The 18,117-nt window shown below is 38.9% G+C and overlaps 1 protein-coding gene across 4 annotated transcripts in view; it reads right to left on the bottom strand.

The window, feature by feature from the left end:
- Positions 1-6,003: 6,003 nt before the first annotated feature.
- PRR14L (proline rich 14 like) overlaps positions 6,004-18,117 on the bottom strand; it is a 32,512-nt gene continuing 20,398 nt past the window's right edge. For 3 of the 4 annotated variants that reach the window (XM_053702003.1, XM_053702002.1, XM_053702001.1), the window contains exons 5-9: positions 15,314-15,385; positions 9,165-9,339; positions 8,500-8,609; positions 8,102-8,173; positions 6,004-7,949 (exon numbers count right to left, since the gene is read on the bottom strand). In XM_053702003.1, coding sequence (XP_053557978.1) covers positions 7,655-7,949; positions 8,102-8,173; positions 8,500-8,609; positions 9,165-9,339; positions 15,314-15,385 — 724 coding nt within the window. In that variant the 3' untranslated portion in view covers positions 6,004-7,654. The remainder of the gene's footprint in view (positions 7,950-8,101; positions 8,174-8,499; positions 8,610-9,164; positions 9,340-15,313; positions 15,386-18,117) is intronic. The other variant, XM_053702004.1, reaches the window with a different exon arrangement.

Raw genomic sequence — 18,117 nt, 5'->3', positions numbered from 1 at the left:
AAGGTTTATCCGCAAGTTCTTTGAAAGGACAAATCTCTGCTCTTTCTGTTCTTTTTCACAGAAAGATTGCTAATCTTCCTGATATTCATTGTTTTGTACAAGCTTTGGTTCGTATAAAACCTGTCATTAAATCAATTTCTCCTCCTTGGAGTTTGAATTTGGTTCTGGGGGCTCTTCAAGCTCCTCCTTTTGAACCCATGCATTCATTGGACATTAAATTACTTTCTTGGAAAGTTTTGTTCCTTTTGGCGATCTCTTCTGCCAGAAGAGTCTCTGAATTATCTGCTCTTTCTTGTGAGTCTCCTTTTCTGATTTTTCATCAGGATAAGGCGGTGTTGCGAACTTCTTTTGAATTTTTACCTAAGGTTGTGAATTCCAACAACATTAGTAGAGAAATTGTGGTTCCCTCATTATGTCCTAATCCTAAGAATTCTAAGGAGAAATCGTTGCATTCTTTGGATGTTGTTAGAGCTTTGAAATATTATGTTGAAGCTACTAAGTCTTTCCGAAAGACTTCTAGTCTATTTGTTATCTTTTCCGGTTCTAGAAAAGGCCAGAAAGCTTCTGCCATTTCTTTGGCATCTTGGTTGAAACCTTTAATTCATCATGCCTATGTCGAGTCGGGTAAAACTCTGCCTCAAAGGATTACAGCTCATTCTACTAGGTCAGTTTCTACTTCCTGGGCGTTTAGGAATGAAGCTTCGGTTGATCAGATTTGCAAAGCAGCAACTTGGTCCTCTTTGCATACTTTTACTAAATTCTACCATTTTGATGTATTTTCTTCTTCTGAAGCAGTTTTTGGTAGAAAAGTACTTCAGGCAGCGGTTTCAGTTTGAATCTTTTCTGTTTATGTTTTTCATTAAACTTTATTTTGGGTGTGGATTATTTTCAGCAGGAATTGGCTGTCTTTATTTTATCCCTCCCTCTCTAGTGACTCTTGTGTGGAAAGATCCACATCTTGGGTAGTCATTATCCCATACGGCACTAGCTCATGGACTCTTGCTAATTACATGAAAGAAAACATAATTTATGTAAGAACTTACCTGATAAATTAATTTCTTTCATATTAGCAAGAGTCCATGAGGCTCGCCCTTTTTTGTGGTGGTTATGATTTTTTTGTATAAAGCACAATTATTCCAATTCCTTATTTTATATGCTTTCGCACTTTTTTCTTATCACCCCACTTCTTGGCTATTCGTTAAACTGATTTGTGGGTGTGGTGAGGGGTGTATTTGTAGGCATTTTGAGGTTTGGGAAACTTTGCCCCTCCTGGTAGGAATGTATATCCCATACGTCACTAGCTCATGGACTCTTGCTAATATGAAAGAAATGAATTTATCAGGTAAGTTCTTACATAAATTATGTTTTTTGAATGCCCATGAGGAAGCCACAACCCTAGTGGAATGAGCTGTAATTCGATCAGGAGGCTGCTGTCCAGCAGTCTCATATGCAAAACGGATGATACTGACCCCTACGATTCCCAGAAAACACAACAAACAGGGAAGATGATTGACGGAAATTCTAATAAATCCACTAATAAATCCACGTCCAAATTATGTAACAGTCTCTCCATCTTAAAAGAAGAATTAGGACACAAGGAAGGAGCAACAATTTCCTGATTAATATTTTTATTTGAAACCACCTTAGGAAGAAAAACAGGTTTGGTACGTAACACCACCTTATCCGAATGAAAAATAAGATAAGGAGAATCACATTGTAATGCCGAAAGCTCAGATACTCTGCGAGCAGAAGAAAGAGCAACCAAAAATAAAACTTTCCAAGATAGTAACTTAATATCTATGGAATGCATAGGTTCAAACGGAACGCCTTGAAGAACTGTAAGAACTAAATTCAAACTCTAAGGAGGAGCAATTGGTCTAAACACAGGCCTGATTCTAGTCAGAGGCTGACAAAAAGATTGAACATCTGCCAGACGCTTGTGTAACAAAATAAAGGGGCAGATTTCTGCTTTATCTAAGGAACTTTCTGACAACCCTTTCTCCAATCCGGTCTTGGAGAAAAGTCAAAATCCTGGGAATCCTAACCCTACCCCATGTCGACCCCTCTGTTTGGAATTCTTATCCTGAGGGAGGAGGTGACCCTTGCCACCCGTGATGTCAGAAATAATTTCTTTCAAGTCAGGACCAAACAAGGTCTTTCCCTTGTAAGGGATAGCCAAAAGCTTAGTTTTGGATGACACATCGGCAGACCAGGACTTCAGATTGGAAATCCCGAGCTCTTAGCTGCCAACTTGGTAATTTGCAGAGAAGCGCCTGTCACAAAAGAATTGGCCAACTTAAGGGCTTTAATTCTATCCTGTATCTCTTCCAAAGAAGTCTCAGTTTTAAGAGATTCCTCCAGAGCATCAAACCAATAAGCAGCCGCCGTGGTAACCGTGATGATGCAGGCTGCCGGTTGCAAAAATAACCCTTGATGAACATAAAGCTTCTTAAGAAGACCCTCTAATTTCTTATCCATAGGGTCCTTAAAAGCACAACTATCCTCAATAGGGATAGTAGTTCTTTTAGCCAAAGTGGAAATAGCACCTTCCACCTTAGGGACCATCTGCCAAGAATCCCTGATAGAATCCGCTATGGGATACATCTTCCTGAAAATGGGAGGAGAGAATGGTATACCTGGTCTCTCCCATTCCTTATCAATAATTTCCGAAGTTCTTTAGGGAACTGGAAAAACATCTGAATAAGAAGGAACTTCTAGATATCTGTCCAACTTAATTTTTCTGGAGGAACCACGACTGAATCGCAGTCGTCCAGAGTCACCAAAACCTCCTTCAATAACAGGCGGAGGTGTTCCAGTTTAAACCGGAAAGACACTACTTCTGAATCCGTCGGTAGCAGGGTGCTATCCGATTCAGAAAGCTCACCTTCAGATAAGGGCTCCAAATCCAATCCCTGTAATGGCATTTCTGACATCGCTATTAAAGCATCCGAAGTCGTATTAGCCACAAGGTCGTCCTTCCTTCTGCGTTTGCCTTGCAGGACGGGAAAGGCAGAAAACGCTTCAGAAAGTGTAGAGGACATAACAGCTGCTATCCTTTAGAGTAAATGCAGTTGAAACTGCAGAGGTACTGGACTGCGCCTGGGTAGGCGTTAGGGACTGTGACGCTTGGGGAGAAAAATGCGGCATACTCTGATTCTCATCGGTAGAACCCTGAGAAGCATCCGCTTTTGTTAAATCCTTATCAAAAAACATTTGTTCTCTGAACTGTAAAGCCCTCTCAGTACACGAGGGACAAAAAAGCAACAAGAGGTTCCACATTTGCATTCAAACATAATGAACATGCAACATACCTAATATCATCCATATTAGCAGTTAAACAAAACAGACTTGGTTTTGGTTTGCAAATAAATAATAAACAAGGACCTCTGAATAAAGTGTGCAGCTGTGCCTTTAAAAGTAACTTCCCAAAGTTACAGCACTCACACAACAGCCAAATTAAAAAGGAGACATAAGGGGAATATCAAAAGTAAAAATAAGGAATTAACCCTTTTACCACAGGCCCGTTAAACTAAGCCTCCTCTGCCGCCTCAACAGCTCTGCTGAGGTGCCTACCTGCCCCCACGATGTCCTCTCCACTCCAATATACTCTGCCTAAGACCGCTTGCTCTTAAGTATAAAACCATGCGGTCCCGGCAGTCAATGAGGCTCCGAACTCTCTCTCACCCACGCTGCGTATGTCAGATCAAAGCCGCTCGGCTTCCAGAGTGCGGGAGAAAAACTCCGCCCTTTGTGGGTGTCAACCAACTCCTAGCGTCTGTCTCTCAATAAACCGTGAGCCTATGTCGCTGCGAGAGCAGCTGTAAATACCATGCGGTCTGGCCCCAATAAAAGTGCTTTCTTCCCCTTGAACATAAAACGTCTTATGAAAGTAACACACACACCGGATCCCCATAATCAACGGAGACATGTTCCATAATTAGGGTCAGCCATGTTAGCCCCAGCGTCAGTCCAAGGTCCACCTGTGCTCCCACATATCAATACAAATGTGTCCTGAGCGTCCCTGCCTATCCTCCCCCACCGCATCCTCCATAACACTTGTAGAGAGGCCCTGGGGTAAAATTAGGGAGTTATAGAATAAAGGCTGCAACGATTCCTGAGTTAAAGCTGTCCCAGAAAATAAGAGCTGCACATACCTTGGTGCTGATCAACAGCATGAACCGACCCACAACTATAAAGATGTCTTCTTTCCCTTCTTGCCAATCTGTGGAGACATACAGGGCCTTAGTTAGAATTGCTAAAACCATATTAAGAAGGGCAGCACACAGTATGGGAGGCACAGTGAGAAATTAATCCCACCAGTTCCCAATGCTTTAAAGCCACCTGTAGCTCTGCTAACAAGATGCTGACCAGGTCCTGGCTACACCCTGAAATAAAATAGTACTCACTGGCACCATTTAAAAATAAAAAAACTCTTGATTGAAGAGACTAAACTAACACCTCACTTTACCTCTTCCTATTTCTAACACAGGCAAAGAGAATGACTGGAGTGGGAGGGGAGGAGCTAAATATACAGCTCTGCTTTGGTGTTCTTTGCCTCCTCCTGTTGACCAGGAGGTGATATCTTATAAGTAAGGATGAAATCCGTGGACTCATCGTATCTTTTAAAAGAAAAAGCATTTAATAGGTCAAAAACTAGATCACGTGATGACTTATTGTATGGGATTATAGGTAAAAATACATTAAATACAGATAATGTCAGGTTTATAACGACCTATAAGAAGTGGAAAGAAATCAGACACATTTTGGAGAAACACTGGCAGATTCTCAAGGCTGAACTCTCCATTACCGAAATAGTGGAAAATGCACCGTCTATAACACCAAGAGGAGGGGAGAATCACCCCTAATGAATATAGAGCCTTTATTTTAATTTGTGGTTGCTATACCTCTATCCTATGCACCCAGTTTCTTTTCAGGATTGCTGACATTGTATGCTGCATTTTTCAATTCACAAACCTAAATGCCTTACGAACTGGTTCATTAATGTTGTGTTTTCGCCTCATACTACATCCATGAATTGACTTTCTAGGTTGAATACCACCTGTAACCCGATGTTTATAGGCTGTTTAGGGCTGATTTACATATAGGATCTCTCATATATGATCCTTATTCTATTGGGACTCTGATAAATTTTTATGTTGCCATTTAACAATGATATTTTTGTGCTTATTAAATGTATGAATCAGGATATCTTGTTTCCTTGTGCCTTAGCCTAAATTCTTTATTATTATTATATCCTCGTGCTGGTTAAGAATTGCTAATTTGCATTTTTCTTTTGCGATTCAGATAGAGCATGCAATTTTAAGCAACTTTCTAATTTACTCCAATTATCAATTTTTATTCGTTCTCTTGCTATCTTTATTTGAAAAAGACGGCATCTAAGATATTTTTGGTTCAGACCCTGGACAGCACTTGTTTATTGGTGGGTGAATTTATCCACTAATCAGCAAGGACAACCCAGGTTGTTCACCAAAAATGGGCCAGCATCTAAACTTACATTTCAAATAAAGATACCAAGAGAATTAAGAAAATTTGATAATAGGAGTAAATTAGAAAGTTGCATGCTCTATCTGGATCACAAAAGAAAAAAATTGGGTTCAGTGTCCCTTTGAATATATATATATAAAAAATATATCTCTCTTTTTATTTTGGCAATTTTACAATAATTCCTTTATTCTGTGAATAAATAGCTAGTTGAAACTGGCATCCACTAAAGGCCCTTTTTATGCCATAAAATTATATATTTTTTTAATTTTCAAAAAGTAAATAAAACAAACAAACAAAAGGCTCCATTTCTTTTTTAAACTGAGTTGTAGCAAAAAATTATCTGAAATTTCTAGTAGTGCTTATGTTTATGCAACTATTTGAAAGTATATTTATTCATGTACTTCATGTTATTCAGAAAAGAGGGCGTTTGACTACATAATCTTATATAAAGATATAAACACAGCAGAAATAAGTACTTAACCCATTTATATAGTCATCTAAATTGTGTCTTTATTTAGACAAATGCGGTTGGCATTTATTAGTTTTATAAATTAAAAACAATGGTCTCAAAATTCACAGAAAGCTCATAGCCCGGAAAACAAACTGCTCTTATCACTACCATACATGCAGTATCAGAGCTGGCCCTTATCCATTTATTTCCAGAACAGCCACTAATACGTAGGACAGAAAACATCTGTTGAGAGGCACCACAGAGAAAAGCATGGGAAGGTTTGGATAGAAAGGACTTCACATGTAAAATAGCCTTATTTAAAAGGGGACACAATGTGTGTTATTCATTGAAAGAAAAGGGTCCACAAAATTATTTGTGAGAAAAAAAAAAGAAAGAAGTTCTATAGATGCAGCCTATAGCTATATACATCTCATATAGAAAGGTGTGTTGCCACAAATGAAGCAATCAGAGAGGACTAGACACTTATGCACATATCAAATAATAATAAGCAGCTAATTTGTTAATCAGCTACCAGAGCTAGGTGACAATATTATGTTTTTATGAGTGACATGAATGCAGTGCTCCCACATGTCATTACTCCGGTTATGGTAACAAACAGTGCCACTTTTAATGGTTTCTCCCGTGCCCATGCAGATGTATGCTACAAAAAGCAGGTATATGGGGTAGATTTATATTTTGACACTTAAATGAAAAACAAACAACAAAAAAAAACAAATGTCATTATCTAACATCCAGCATCTGACACACACACAGACACAATGAGGTCCCCACATCAAACAAGTTTTGGATATATTATGTCCAAACACTGGGGCAAGGGTAGAAATGTAATTTAGGTAAACACCCAACACATCAGCACACATCTAGTTTTTTTTTTTTTTCCACACAGCAAAAGAAAAAAAAAAAAAAAAGTGTGTACATAAACAAAAGAAGATTTACCTGCCCCAGAAAAGCTCTTGCTTTGCTCCCATTAAAAGAAGATCAATATTAAAAGTACAGAGAGAAAATCTGCTCTATTTATCTCACAAACAGTTACTGACATAATTGTGAATTAAGTGTGCTTTTAGGATGGAGGACTAAAGTCTGGATATGTGCAGCCAAAGCTGCTGTGCCAGTTCAGGGCTAGTTCTGCTGCCACCAATCTTTATTCTTCAACTATTGGTTTAACTGTAGCTCCATTCACACTTAAACACCTGATTAAACTGATTACAATAAAATACAATGTGCTTCCCTAGATCTGGCAAGGCAGAGAGCCAACTAGTTTTCTTGTTTAAATAAAAACATGGACAAAAAACAAACAAAACAAGTGCATTAAATGCTACTCTAATAGTGCAGGCTTGCCACTCTTGGGTTAAGACATTTGTTTAAAAGGAAGAGACTTGAAAACAAAACTGTGTGACTGCAGATTTAGAGCATATTATTCCAGTCGCATCCTCCACTATCAACACTGCACAAGAGGGTGATGCAGTGAAATCTGTGTCTTTTGAATGACCAGGATCCATATCACCTTACAGTTCCAACAAACTAGTGACATTCCTTGGTTTTAACTACCAGCCAGGAAAGTTCTCACATAAAGCCACCAAGCTAATGACAGGGAAATAAGGTGGCAGATACTCTCATCCTTCCAATTATTTTACTGGTGTCCTTTATTACAAGGGGGGTCTGATTTTCTGCATCACATCAACTTAATATAACTGTGGTCCCTGGAGATCTCTCCACCGCTTCCTCTTGAAGGAAGAAATTCTCTAGCTCCATTAATTTCTCTATGAGAAGCGCATCAAGCTGAACCTCTTCTATGGCGGCAGCCTTCCTCCCCCGCTTGCAGGCAGAGAAAACTTTCAGTTTGCCTTTTGTTCGCTTAAGCCTTGGGACGGTAAAATCCCTAAACTCCAGTATACGCTTCCTCTTCTGTTGGCTGACAGAGATCAGAATGCCGTTCTTCTCCTTTGGCTCCTCAAAGATAGTTTCCAGGCTCCTAGAGAATGAGTCAGAAAAAATACAGAAGACGTAATCATGAAAAGGTTAACCATGAAATCGTAAACCATGTGACCCAAAGGAAGAGTAATGACATTGTACTCTGTCCTAAAGCAGGATCTAGTAAAAGCAAAATCGGGTCAGTGTACTCACCGAGCTGCAGGAGGGGACTGGTAGTTCTTATTGGTGTAAATATCTTCTAAACTGAATTCTTTCTTCTTTAATCTGTAATAGATGAAGAAACCACAAGTACTGTATGCAGAGCCACCATTTTCTGCACAAATATAATTTAAACATTCTTTTGACACAGAAATTTGTCAAAATACAGGAGCCATGGCTACTAGAATTGTACTTGTTGCCCCTGACTTTCTACGTATATCTATATACAGATGTCCTTGTCTAACCGCTTAAAAAACTAAACAAAAAACCCCAATGGAATGCTCTTGTTTGACAAACCTTTTTCTACAGCAAATACATTTTAACCTTTTCACTACAAGAAATAAAAGCAGCTCCACAGTAGGTTTGTTTTAGGGTACTAGGCCCTCCTTTACCTTTTGGCTTTAGGAAGACCCATTGGAGTGAGGTTGGGATCTGGTTTGGGCACAGTTTTCCGTATTCGGATTTGAGAGACTCGTTGGGGCTTCTTTTCTAGGATTTCTTTCTGAGTACGGAAGACAAAAAACCCTCAGCACACACATAACCAGAACTGAAGACTAAGATGGATATGCATGTCGTCAGGTTTAATTATGCTAGAATAAGTTAATGGGACACTGCTACCTTAAAGGGACATAAAACCCACATTTTTCTTTTATGATTGAGAGAGCATATATTTGTAAAGAGCTGTCCAATTTACTTGTATTATCAATTTTGCTTCAAACTGTTGGTATCCTTTATTGAAGGAGCAGCTATGCAATACTGGGAGCTAGCTGAACACATTGGTAAGCCAATGACAAAAAGGTAGTTATGTGCAGCCATCAATCAGCAGCTAGCTTTCAGCTCCTGAGCCTATTTAAGTAGGCTTTTCAATAAACAGCAGGAGAATAAAGCAAATTAGACAATATTAGTAAATTGGGAATTTGTTTAAAAAGGTTATGCTGTATCTGAATAGTAAAAGAAAAATAGTGTGTTTCATGTCCCTTTAATTATACAAAGTGTAAAAAGTGTAGTTTCAATACTTTTACCCTTTAGATGCAAAGCCGTGGGGGATATCACTTACCTCATTCTCCTTGTTGCTGAGCTGAACTCTGACATGCGAGACAGCTAAAGCCTCTTGCTGCTCAAATGGACAAACCTGAGCCTTGCTAGATGACACATCATATGGAGGCACTGGATCTTCATGATGCCGGCAGATCTTTGGTATCAAAGAAAGTGTGGGGGAGTTCTCTGGCAGTCTGCAATGACATGGCATTGTAATAAAAAACCTAATTTATGTTACCTGATAAATTAATTTCTTTCATATTGGCAAGAGTCCATGAGATAGTGACGTATGGGATATACATTCCTACCAGGAGGGGCAAAGTTTCCCAAACCTCAAAATGCCTATAAATACACCCCCACCACACCCACAATTCAGTTTAACGAATAGCCAAGAAGTGGGGCGATAAGAAAGGAGCGAAAGCATCAAGGAATTGGAATAATTGTGCTTTATACAAAAAAATCATAACCACCATAAAAAGGGTGGGTCTCATGGACTCTTGCCAATATGAAAGAAATTAATTTATCAGGTAAATACATAAATTATGTTTTCTTTCATGTAATTGACAAGAGTCCATGAGCTAGTGACGTAAGTAATAGCAAATACCCAAGATGTGGAACTCCACGCAAGAGTCACTAGAGAGGGAGGGATAAAAATAAAGACAACCAATTCCACTGAAAAATTAATCCACAACCCATATCAAAAGTTTTAATCTTAATAATGAAAAAAACTGAAATTATAAGCAGAAGAATCAAACTGAAACAGCTGCCTGAAGTACTTTTCTAACAAAAACTGCTTCTGAAGAAAAAACATCAAAATGGTAGAATTTAGTCAAAGTACGCAAAGAAGACCAAGTTGCTGCTTTGCAAATCTGATCAACAGAAGCTTCATTCTTAAAAGCCCAGGAAGGAGAAACTGACCTGGTAGAATGAGCCGTAATCCTCTGAGGCAGGGATTTATCCGACTCCAAATAAGCATGATGAATCAAAAGCTTTAACCAAGAAGCCAAGGAAATAGCAGAGGCCTTCTGACCTTTCCTAGAACCAGAAAAGATAACAAATAGACTAGAAGTCTTCCTGAAATCTTTAGTAGCTTCAATATAATATTTCAAAGCTCTTACCACATTGAAAGAATGTAAAGATCTCTCCAGAGAATTCTTAGGATTAGGACACAAAGAAGGGACAACAATTTCTCTACTAATGTTGTTGGAGTTCACAACATTAGGTAAAAATTTAAACGAAGTCCGCAAAACCGCCTTATCCTGATGAAAAATCAGAAAAGGAGATTCACAAGAAAGAGCAGATAATTCAGAAACTCATCTAGCGGAAGAGATGGCCAAAAGGAACAACAATTTCCAAGAAAGTAAATTAATGTCCAGAGAATGCATAGGCTCAAAACGGAGGAGCCTGTAAAGCCTTCAAAACAAAATTAAGACTCCAAGGAGGAGAGATTGATTTAATGACAGGCCTGATAAGAACCAAAGCCTGAACAAAACAATGAATATCAGGAAGATTAGCAATTTTTCTGTGGAACAGAACAGAAAGAGCAGAGATTTGTCCTTTCAAGGAACTTGCAGACAAACCCTTATCTAAACCATCCTGCAGAAACTGTAAAATTCTAGGAATTCTAAAAGAATGCCAAGAGAATTTATGAGAAGAGCACCATGAAATGTAAGTCTCCCAAACTCGATAAATCTTTCTAGACACAGATTTACGAGCCTACAACATAGTATTAATCACTGAGTCAGAGAAACCTCTATGACTAAGCACTAAGCGTTCAATCTCCATAACTTCAAATTTAATGATTTGAGATCCTGATGGAAAAATGGGCCTTGAGATAGGAGGTCTGGCCTTAACGGAAGTGGCCATGGTTGGCAACTGGACATCCGAATAAGATCCGCATACCAAAACCTGTATGGCCATGCTGGAGCCACCCGCAGTACAAACGAACGCTCCATTATGATTTTGGAAATCAATCTTGGAAGAAGAACTAGAGGCGGAAAAATATAAGCAGGTTGATAATTCCAAGGAAGTGTCTACGCATCCACTGCTTCCGCCTGAGGATCCCTGGACCTGGACAGATACTTGGGAAGTTTCCTGTTTAGATGAGAAGCCATCAGATCTATTTCTGGAAGCCCCCACATCTGAACAATCTGAACACACACATCTGGGTGAAGAGACCACTCTCCCGGATGTAAAGTCTGACGACTGAGATAATCCGCTTCCCAATTGTCTATACCTGGGTTATGGACCGCAGAGATTAGACAGGAGCTGGATTCCGCCCAAGCAAGTATCCAAGATACTTCTTTCATAGCCTGAGGACTGTGAGTCCCACCCTGATGATTGACATACGCCATGGTTGTGACATTGTCTGTCTGAAAACAAATAAACGGTTCTCTCTTTAGTAGAGGCCAAAACTGAAGAGCTCTGAGAATCGCACAAAGTTCCAAAATATTGATTGGTAATCTCACCTCTTGAGATTTCCAAAACCCCCTGCGCTGTCAGAGATCCCCAGACAGCTCCCCAACCTGAAAGACTCGCATCTGTTGCGATCACAGTTCAGGTTGGACGAACAAAAGAGGCCCCTTGAAGTAAACGATGGTGATCTAACCACCAAGTCAGAGATAGTCGAACATTGGGATTTAAGGATATTAATTGTGATATCTTTGTGTAATCCCTGCACCACTGGCTCCGCATACAAAGCTGAAGAGGTCTCATGTGAAAACGAGCAAAGGGGATTGCGTCCGATGCTGCAGTCATGAGACCTAAAACCTCCATGCACATAGCTACTTAAGGGAATGATTGAAACTGAAGGTTCCGACAAGCTGAAACCAATTTCAGACGTCTTTTGTCTGTTAGAGACAAAGTCATGGATACTGAATCTATTTGGAATCCTAAAAAGGTTACCCTTGTCTGAGGAATCAAGGAACTTTTTGGTAAATTGATCCTCCAACCATGTCTTTGAAGAAACAACACTAGTTGATTCGTGCGAGATTCTGCAGAATGTAAAGACTGAGCAAGTACCAAGATATTGTCCATATAAGGAAACACTGCAAAACCCTGCTCTCTGATTACAGAGAGTAGGGCACTGAGAACCTTTGAAAAGATCCTTGAAGCTGTTGCTAGGCCAAAAGGAAGAGCAACAAATTGGTAATGCTTGCCTAGAAAAGAGAATCTCAGGAACTGATAGCGATCTGGATGAATCGGAATATAAAGATATGCATCCTGTAAGTCTATTGTGGACATATAATGCCCTTGCTGAACAAAAGGCAGAATAGTCCTTATAGTCACCATCTTGAATGTTGGTATTCTTACATAACAATTCAAAATTTTTAGATCCAGAACTGGTCTGAATGAATTCTCCTTCTTTGGAACAATGAACAGATTTGAATAAAACCCCAGACCCAGTTCCTGAAAAAGAACTGGCACAATTACCCCAGATAACTCCAGGTCTGAAACACACTTCAGGAAAGTCTGAGCCTTTACTGGGTTCACTGGAATGTGAGAGAGAAAGAAACTTCTCACAGGTGGTCTTACTTTGAAACCTATTCTGTACCCTTGAGGAACAATGTTCTGAATCCAATGATTTTGGATTGAATTGATCCAAACATCCTTGTAAAATCTTAGTCTGCCCCCTAACAGCTGCGCTGGAATGAGGTCTGCACCTTCATGGGGGCTGATTTTGATCTTTTAAGTGGCTTGGAATTATTCCAGACTGGAGAAGGCTTCCAATTGGAAACCGTTCCCTTAGGGGAAGGGTCAGGTTTCTGTTCCTTATTTTGACGAAAGGAACGAAAACGGTTAGCAGCCCTAAATTTACCCTTAGATTTTTTTATCCTGAGGCAAAAAAGCTCCCTTCCCCCCAGTGACAGTTGAAATAAAATCCAACTGAGAACCAAATAATTGATTACCTTGGAAAGAGAGAGATAGCAACGTTGATTTAGAAGTTATATCAGCATTCCAAGATTTAAGCCATAAAGCTCTTCTAGCTAAAATAGCTAAAGACATATATCTGACATCAATTCTAATGATATAAAAAATGGCATCACAAATGAAATTATTAGCATGTTGAATTAGCTTAACAATGCTATACACATTATGATCTGGTACTTGTTGTGCTAAAGTTTCCAACCAAAAAGTTGAAGCAGCAGCATCATCAGCCAAAGAAATAGCAGGTCGAAGAAGATGACCTGAACATAGTTAAGATTCAAGTTTCCTATCTTAAGGATCTTTAAAAGAAGTACTATCTGCCGTAGGAATAGTAGTACGTTTAGCAAGAGTAGAGATGGCCCCATCAACTTTGGGGATCTTTTCCCAAAAATCCAATCTATCAGTTGGCAAAGGATACAGTTTCTTAAACCTTGAAGAAGGAGTAAAAAGTACCCAGTCTATTCCATTCCCTAGAAATTACATCTGAAATAGCATCAGGAACTGGAAAAACCTCTGGAATAACTACATGAAGTTTAAAAACCGAATTTAAACGTTTACTGGTTTTAATATCAAGAGGACTAGTCTCCTTCATGTCTAATGCAATCAACACCTCATTTAAAATGGAGTATATTCGTTCCTTATTAAAAAAGTATGAAGATTTGTCAGTGTCAATATCTGAGGCAGAATCTTCTGAACCAGATAGATCCTCATCAGAGATAGATAAATCAGAATGCTGTCGGTCATTTAAAAATTAATCAATTTTATGAGAAGTTTTAAAAGACCTTTTACGTTTATTAAAAGGTGGTATGACAGACAAAGCCTTCTGAATGGAATTAGAAACAAATTCTCTCACATTAACAGGAATATCCTGAACATTAGATGTTGAAGGAACAACAACAACAGGTAATGGATTACTACTAATCAAAATATTGTCTGCATTTGAAAGTTTATCATGACAACTAACACAAACTACAGCCGGAGGAACAGTTACCACAAATTTACAACAAATGCACTTAGCTTTGGTAGAACCGACATCAGGCAGCAGGATTCCAGTAGTAGATTCTGAGACAGGGTCAGATTGAGAAACCTTGCAATATGTAATAGAAAAAATAACATATACAGCAAAATTATCAATTTCCTTATATGACAGTTTCAGGAATGGGAAAAAATGCAAACAAAATAAGCCTCTGGAAACCAGAAACAAAATTAAATAAAGACTTAAATAATTTAAAAAATCTGGCGCCATGTACGACGCCCACAACTGACAAAATATTTTTTGGCGCCAAGAACGTCTGCAACAAACACGAGCGTCATAGATGACGTAACTACGTGAAAACTCGTGGCGCCAACTAAGACGCTGGAAATGACTAAATTACGTCAACAAACAATTCTCACAACAAAAAAGTCTCACGCCAAGAATGACGCAATATATTATAGCATTTTGCGCTCCCGCGAGCCTAACAGCCCGCATTTTAGAAAAGAGAGTCAATTTGAAAAATTTCAGGTAAGAATTTTTTATTTTTTTTTATATGCATTTCCCAAAATGAAACTGACAGTCTGCAAGAAGGAAATATACTGATTAACCTGAATCATGGCAAATATAAGTACAAAACATATATTTAGAACTTTACATATAAAGTGCCAAAACCATAGCTGAGAGAGTGTCTTAAATAAAAGAAAACACTTACCAAAAGACACTCATCTACATATAGCAGATAGCCAAACCAGTACTGAAACTGTAATCAGTAGAGGTAATGGTATATAAGAGTATATCGTTGATCTGAAAAGGGAGGTAGAAGAATCTCTACGACCGATAACAGAGAACCTATGAAATAGATCCCCGTTAGGATGACCATTGCATTCAATAGGTAATACTCCCTTCACATCCCTCTGTCATTCACTGCACTCTGAGAGGAAACCGGGCTTCAGCATGCTGAGAAGCGCATATCAACGTAGAAATCTAGCACAAACTTACTTCACCACCTCCATAGGAGGCAAAGTTTGTAAAACTGAATTGTGGGTGTGGTGGGGGGTGTATTATAGGCATTTTGAGGTTTGGGAAACTTTGCCCCTCCTGGTAGGATTGTATATCCCATACGTCACTAGCTCATGGACTCTTGCCAATTACATGAAAGAAACAAGTTAATCACTCCAATGAATGTCTCAAATAAATTGGCAACTGACAACACACAATCATAATTTAGGACATTTAACTGCAAAGAACAGGATTTAAGGACTAACCTCTGTATATCCAGCCTTGATAATTGAGTGTTCATTAACAGGGGAGTCATGCTGGGCAAGGGGCCTGAACTGCTTGCCACATATATGATATTATGTGAATAGAAGAAAAAAAGAAAAAGCAATATTGAATATTTAAATAAGACATAATAATAGGATTAGAGCAGCAACAGAGGGAATGCATTTAACTGTAGCTGGACTGCTTTATCATTTAATATGATTAAATAAAACATTTTAGGAACACTAGAACTTTACAGTTATACTCTCATTTCTAATGTGCGTCATGGAAATATACTACTGAGCATTTCATTTGCAGACCCTCTAATCCGTCGCGAGACACTTACCTACACAGTATGTCAGTTATGGCCCAGTACAGTGTTTCAACTCCAGGCCTCAAGAACCCCTAGTAAATGAGATTCATGGTTTCCTGCTTAAAGGGTCACAGTACAGTTTAGGTAATTAATCTGTGTTATAATACACAGAATTAAAGCAGCCTGATAAAATGATGCTTTATATACACACACACGTTAAAGTAGCCACTTGCTGCATCCAATAGGATACAGTCCCTATGGAGGTTGCACAAGCATGCATGAACATGCGGCAGTAGCCAGTAATGAAGTGAGTGCTGTCAATTCACAGTTTCTCCCTTTTATCTAGAGATATCAGCAACTTTTCTTCACTCTTAGGGAAATCAGACAGCAGTGGTGAAAACATTTACCCAAGTAATGTATTTATATTAAATGTATATTTACAGAACAAAAAATAAATAAATTATACAAGCCTATAAGAAGAAAAATAAATTCCAATACATCAGGAGAAAAGCCACGATTATGATATATAGAGAGTTTTTAACACTCTCCAAGTGGGAGGTATCGGCCTTTAAAGAAGCGTTGAACCAACTGTATCTACAAAGAGTTTGGAATACATGAGACAGTTCTAACTAGGACTCTGTGGAATGCTCTTAATCATAAACCAAAAAAATCAATTTAAAAGGCACAACGAGGAGAAACAGCACAAGAAACACTCTATAAAGCATAAACCATTTTTACTAGATGCAACTACTTTTCACTCTGAAGATGATGCTAGTTTTGATTTCTCTTTACAGGAATATCACTTGAAACATGAGAATGTATGTTACCATCAGTGTTTTAATGGCAGCAACTTATTCAAATTAAGCTCACAAATTTTTTTTAGCACTGTGCAAGAATACTAAGATAGTTATAATAAAATTATATTAAATGATGGAAAAAAGAAGAAAATCAAGCAAGGGTAATATTAAAGGGCCAGTCAACTCAAAATGTTTTATTGTTTTAAAAAGGAAATTTATGTTTACCTGATAAATTTATTTCTTATACGATATGACGAGTCCACGGATTTCATCCTTACTTATGGGATACAATACCAAAGCTATAGGACAAGGATGAAAGGGAGGGTCAAGACAGGAACCTAAACGGAAGGCACCACTGCTTGAAGAACCATTCTCCCAAAGACAGCCTCGGACGAGGCAAAAGTATCAAATTTGGAAAAAGTGTGAAGAGACGACCAAGTTGCAGCCTTGCAAATCTGTTCAACAGAAGCATCATTCTTAAATGCCCATGAAGAAGTCACAGCCCTAGTGGAATGAGCCATAATTCTCTCAGGAGGCTGCTGTCCAGCAGTCTCATAAGAAAGATGGATGATACTCTTCAGTCAAAAAGGTAGCCGTAGCTTTCTGACCCCTAAGTTTTCCAGAAAAAACAACAAATAATGAAGATGATTGCCGAAAATCCTTAGTCGCCTGCAAGTAAAACTTCAGGGCACGAACCACGTCTAAGTTATGTAACAGATGCTCCTTCTTAGAAGACGGATTAGGACACAAGGAAGGAACAACAATTTCCTGATTAATATTCTTATTAGAAACAACCTTAGGAAGGAAACCCGGTTTGGTACATAAGACCACCTTATCAGAATGGAAAATAAGATAAGGAGAATCACATTGTAAAGCTGAAAGCTCAGAAACTCTGCGAGCAGAAGAAATAGCAACCAAAAATAAAACTTTCCAAGATAACAACTTAATATCTATGGAATGCATGGGTTCAAACGGAACCCCTTGAAGAACATTAAGAACTAAATTCAAACTCCAAGGAGGAGCAATTGGTCTAAACACAGGCCTGATCCTAGTTAGAGCCTGACAAAAAGATTGAACGTCTGGAACATCTGACAGACGTTTGTGTAACAAAATAGACAAAGCAGAAATCAGTCCCTTTAAGGAACTTGCTGACAACCTTTTCTCCAATCCTGCTTGGAGAAAAGACAAAATCCTGGGAATCCTAACCCTACTCCATGAGTAGCCCTTGGATTCGCACCAATAAAGATATTTACGCCATATCTTATGGTAAATCCTTCTAGTAACAGGCTTATGTGCCTGAATCAAGGTATCAATGACGGAATCAGAGAACCCTCGCTTAGATAAAATCAAGCGTTCAATCTCCAAGCAGTTAGCTGCAGAGAAACTAGATTTGGGTGATGGAAGGGTCCCTGAATGAGAAGGTCCTGCCTCAATGGAAGCTTCCACGGTGGCAGACAGGACATGCCCACCAGATCCGCATAACAAGTCCTGCACGGCCACGCAGAAGCGATTAGAATTACTGAAGCCCTCTCCTGTTTGATCCAAGCAATCACCCGGGAAAGGAGAGCAAACGGTGGAAACACATAAGCTAGGCTGAACGGCCAAGGCGTCTATCAGTTCGGCCTGAGGATCCCTTGATCTGGATCTGTATCTCGGGAGCTTGGCATTCTGACGAGACCAATTCCGGTCTGCCCCACCT

The sequence above is a fragment of the Bombina bombina genome, chromosome 2 (genome assembly GCF_027579735.1).
Source record: "Bombina bombina isolate aBomBom1 chromosome 2, aBomBom1.pri, whole genome shotgun sequence".
Classification (NCBI taxonomy): Eukaryota; Metazoa; Chordata; class Amphibia; order Anura; family Bombinatoridae; genus Bombina; species Bombina bombina.
Note: the sequence above shows the minus strand (reverse complement) of the source record. Positions and strands in the feature narration are given on the sequence as shown.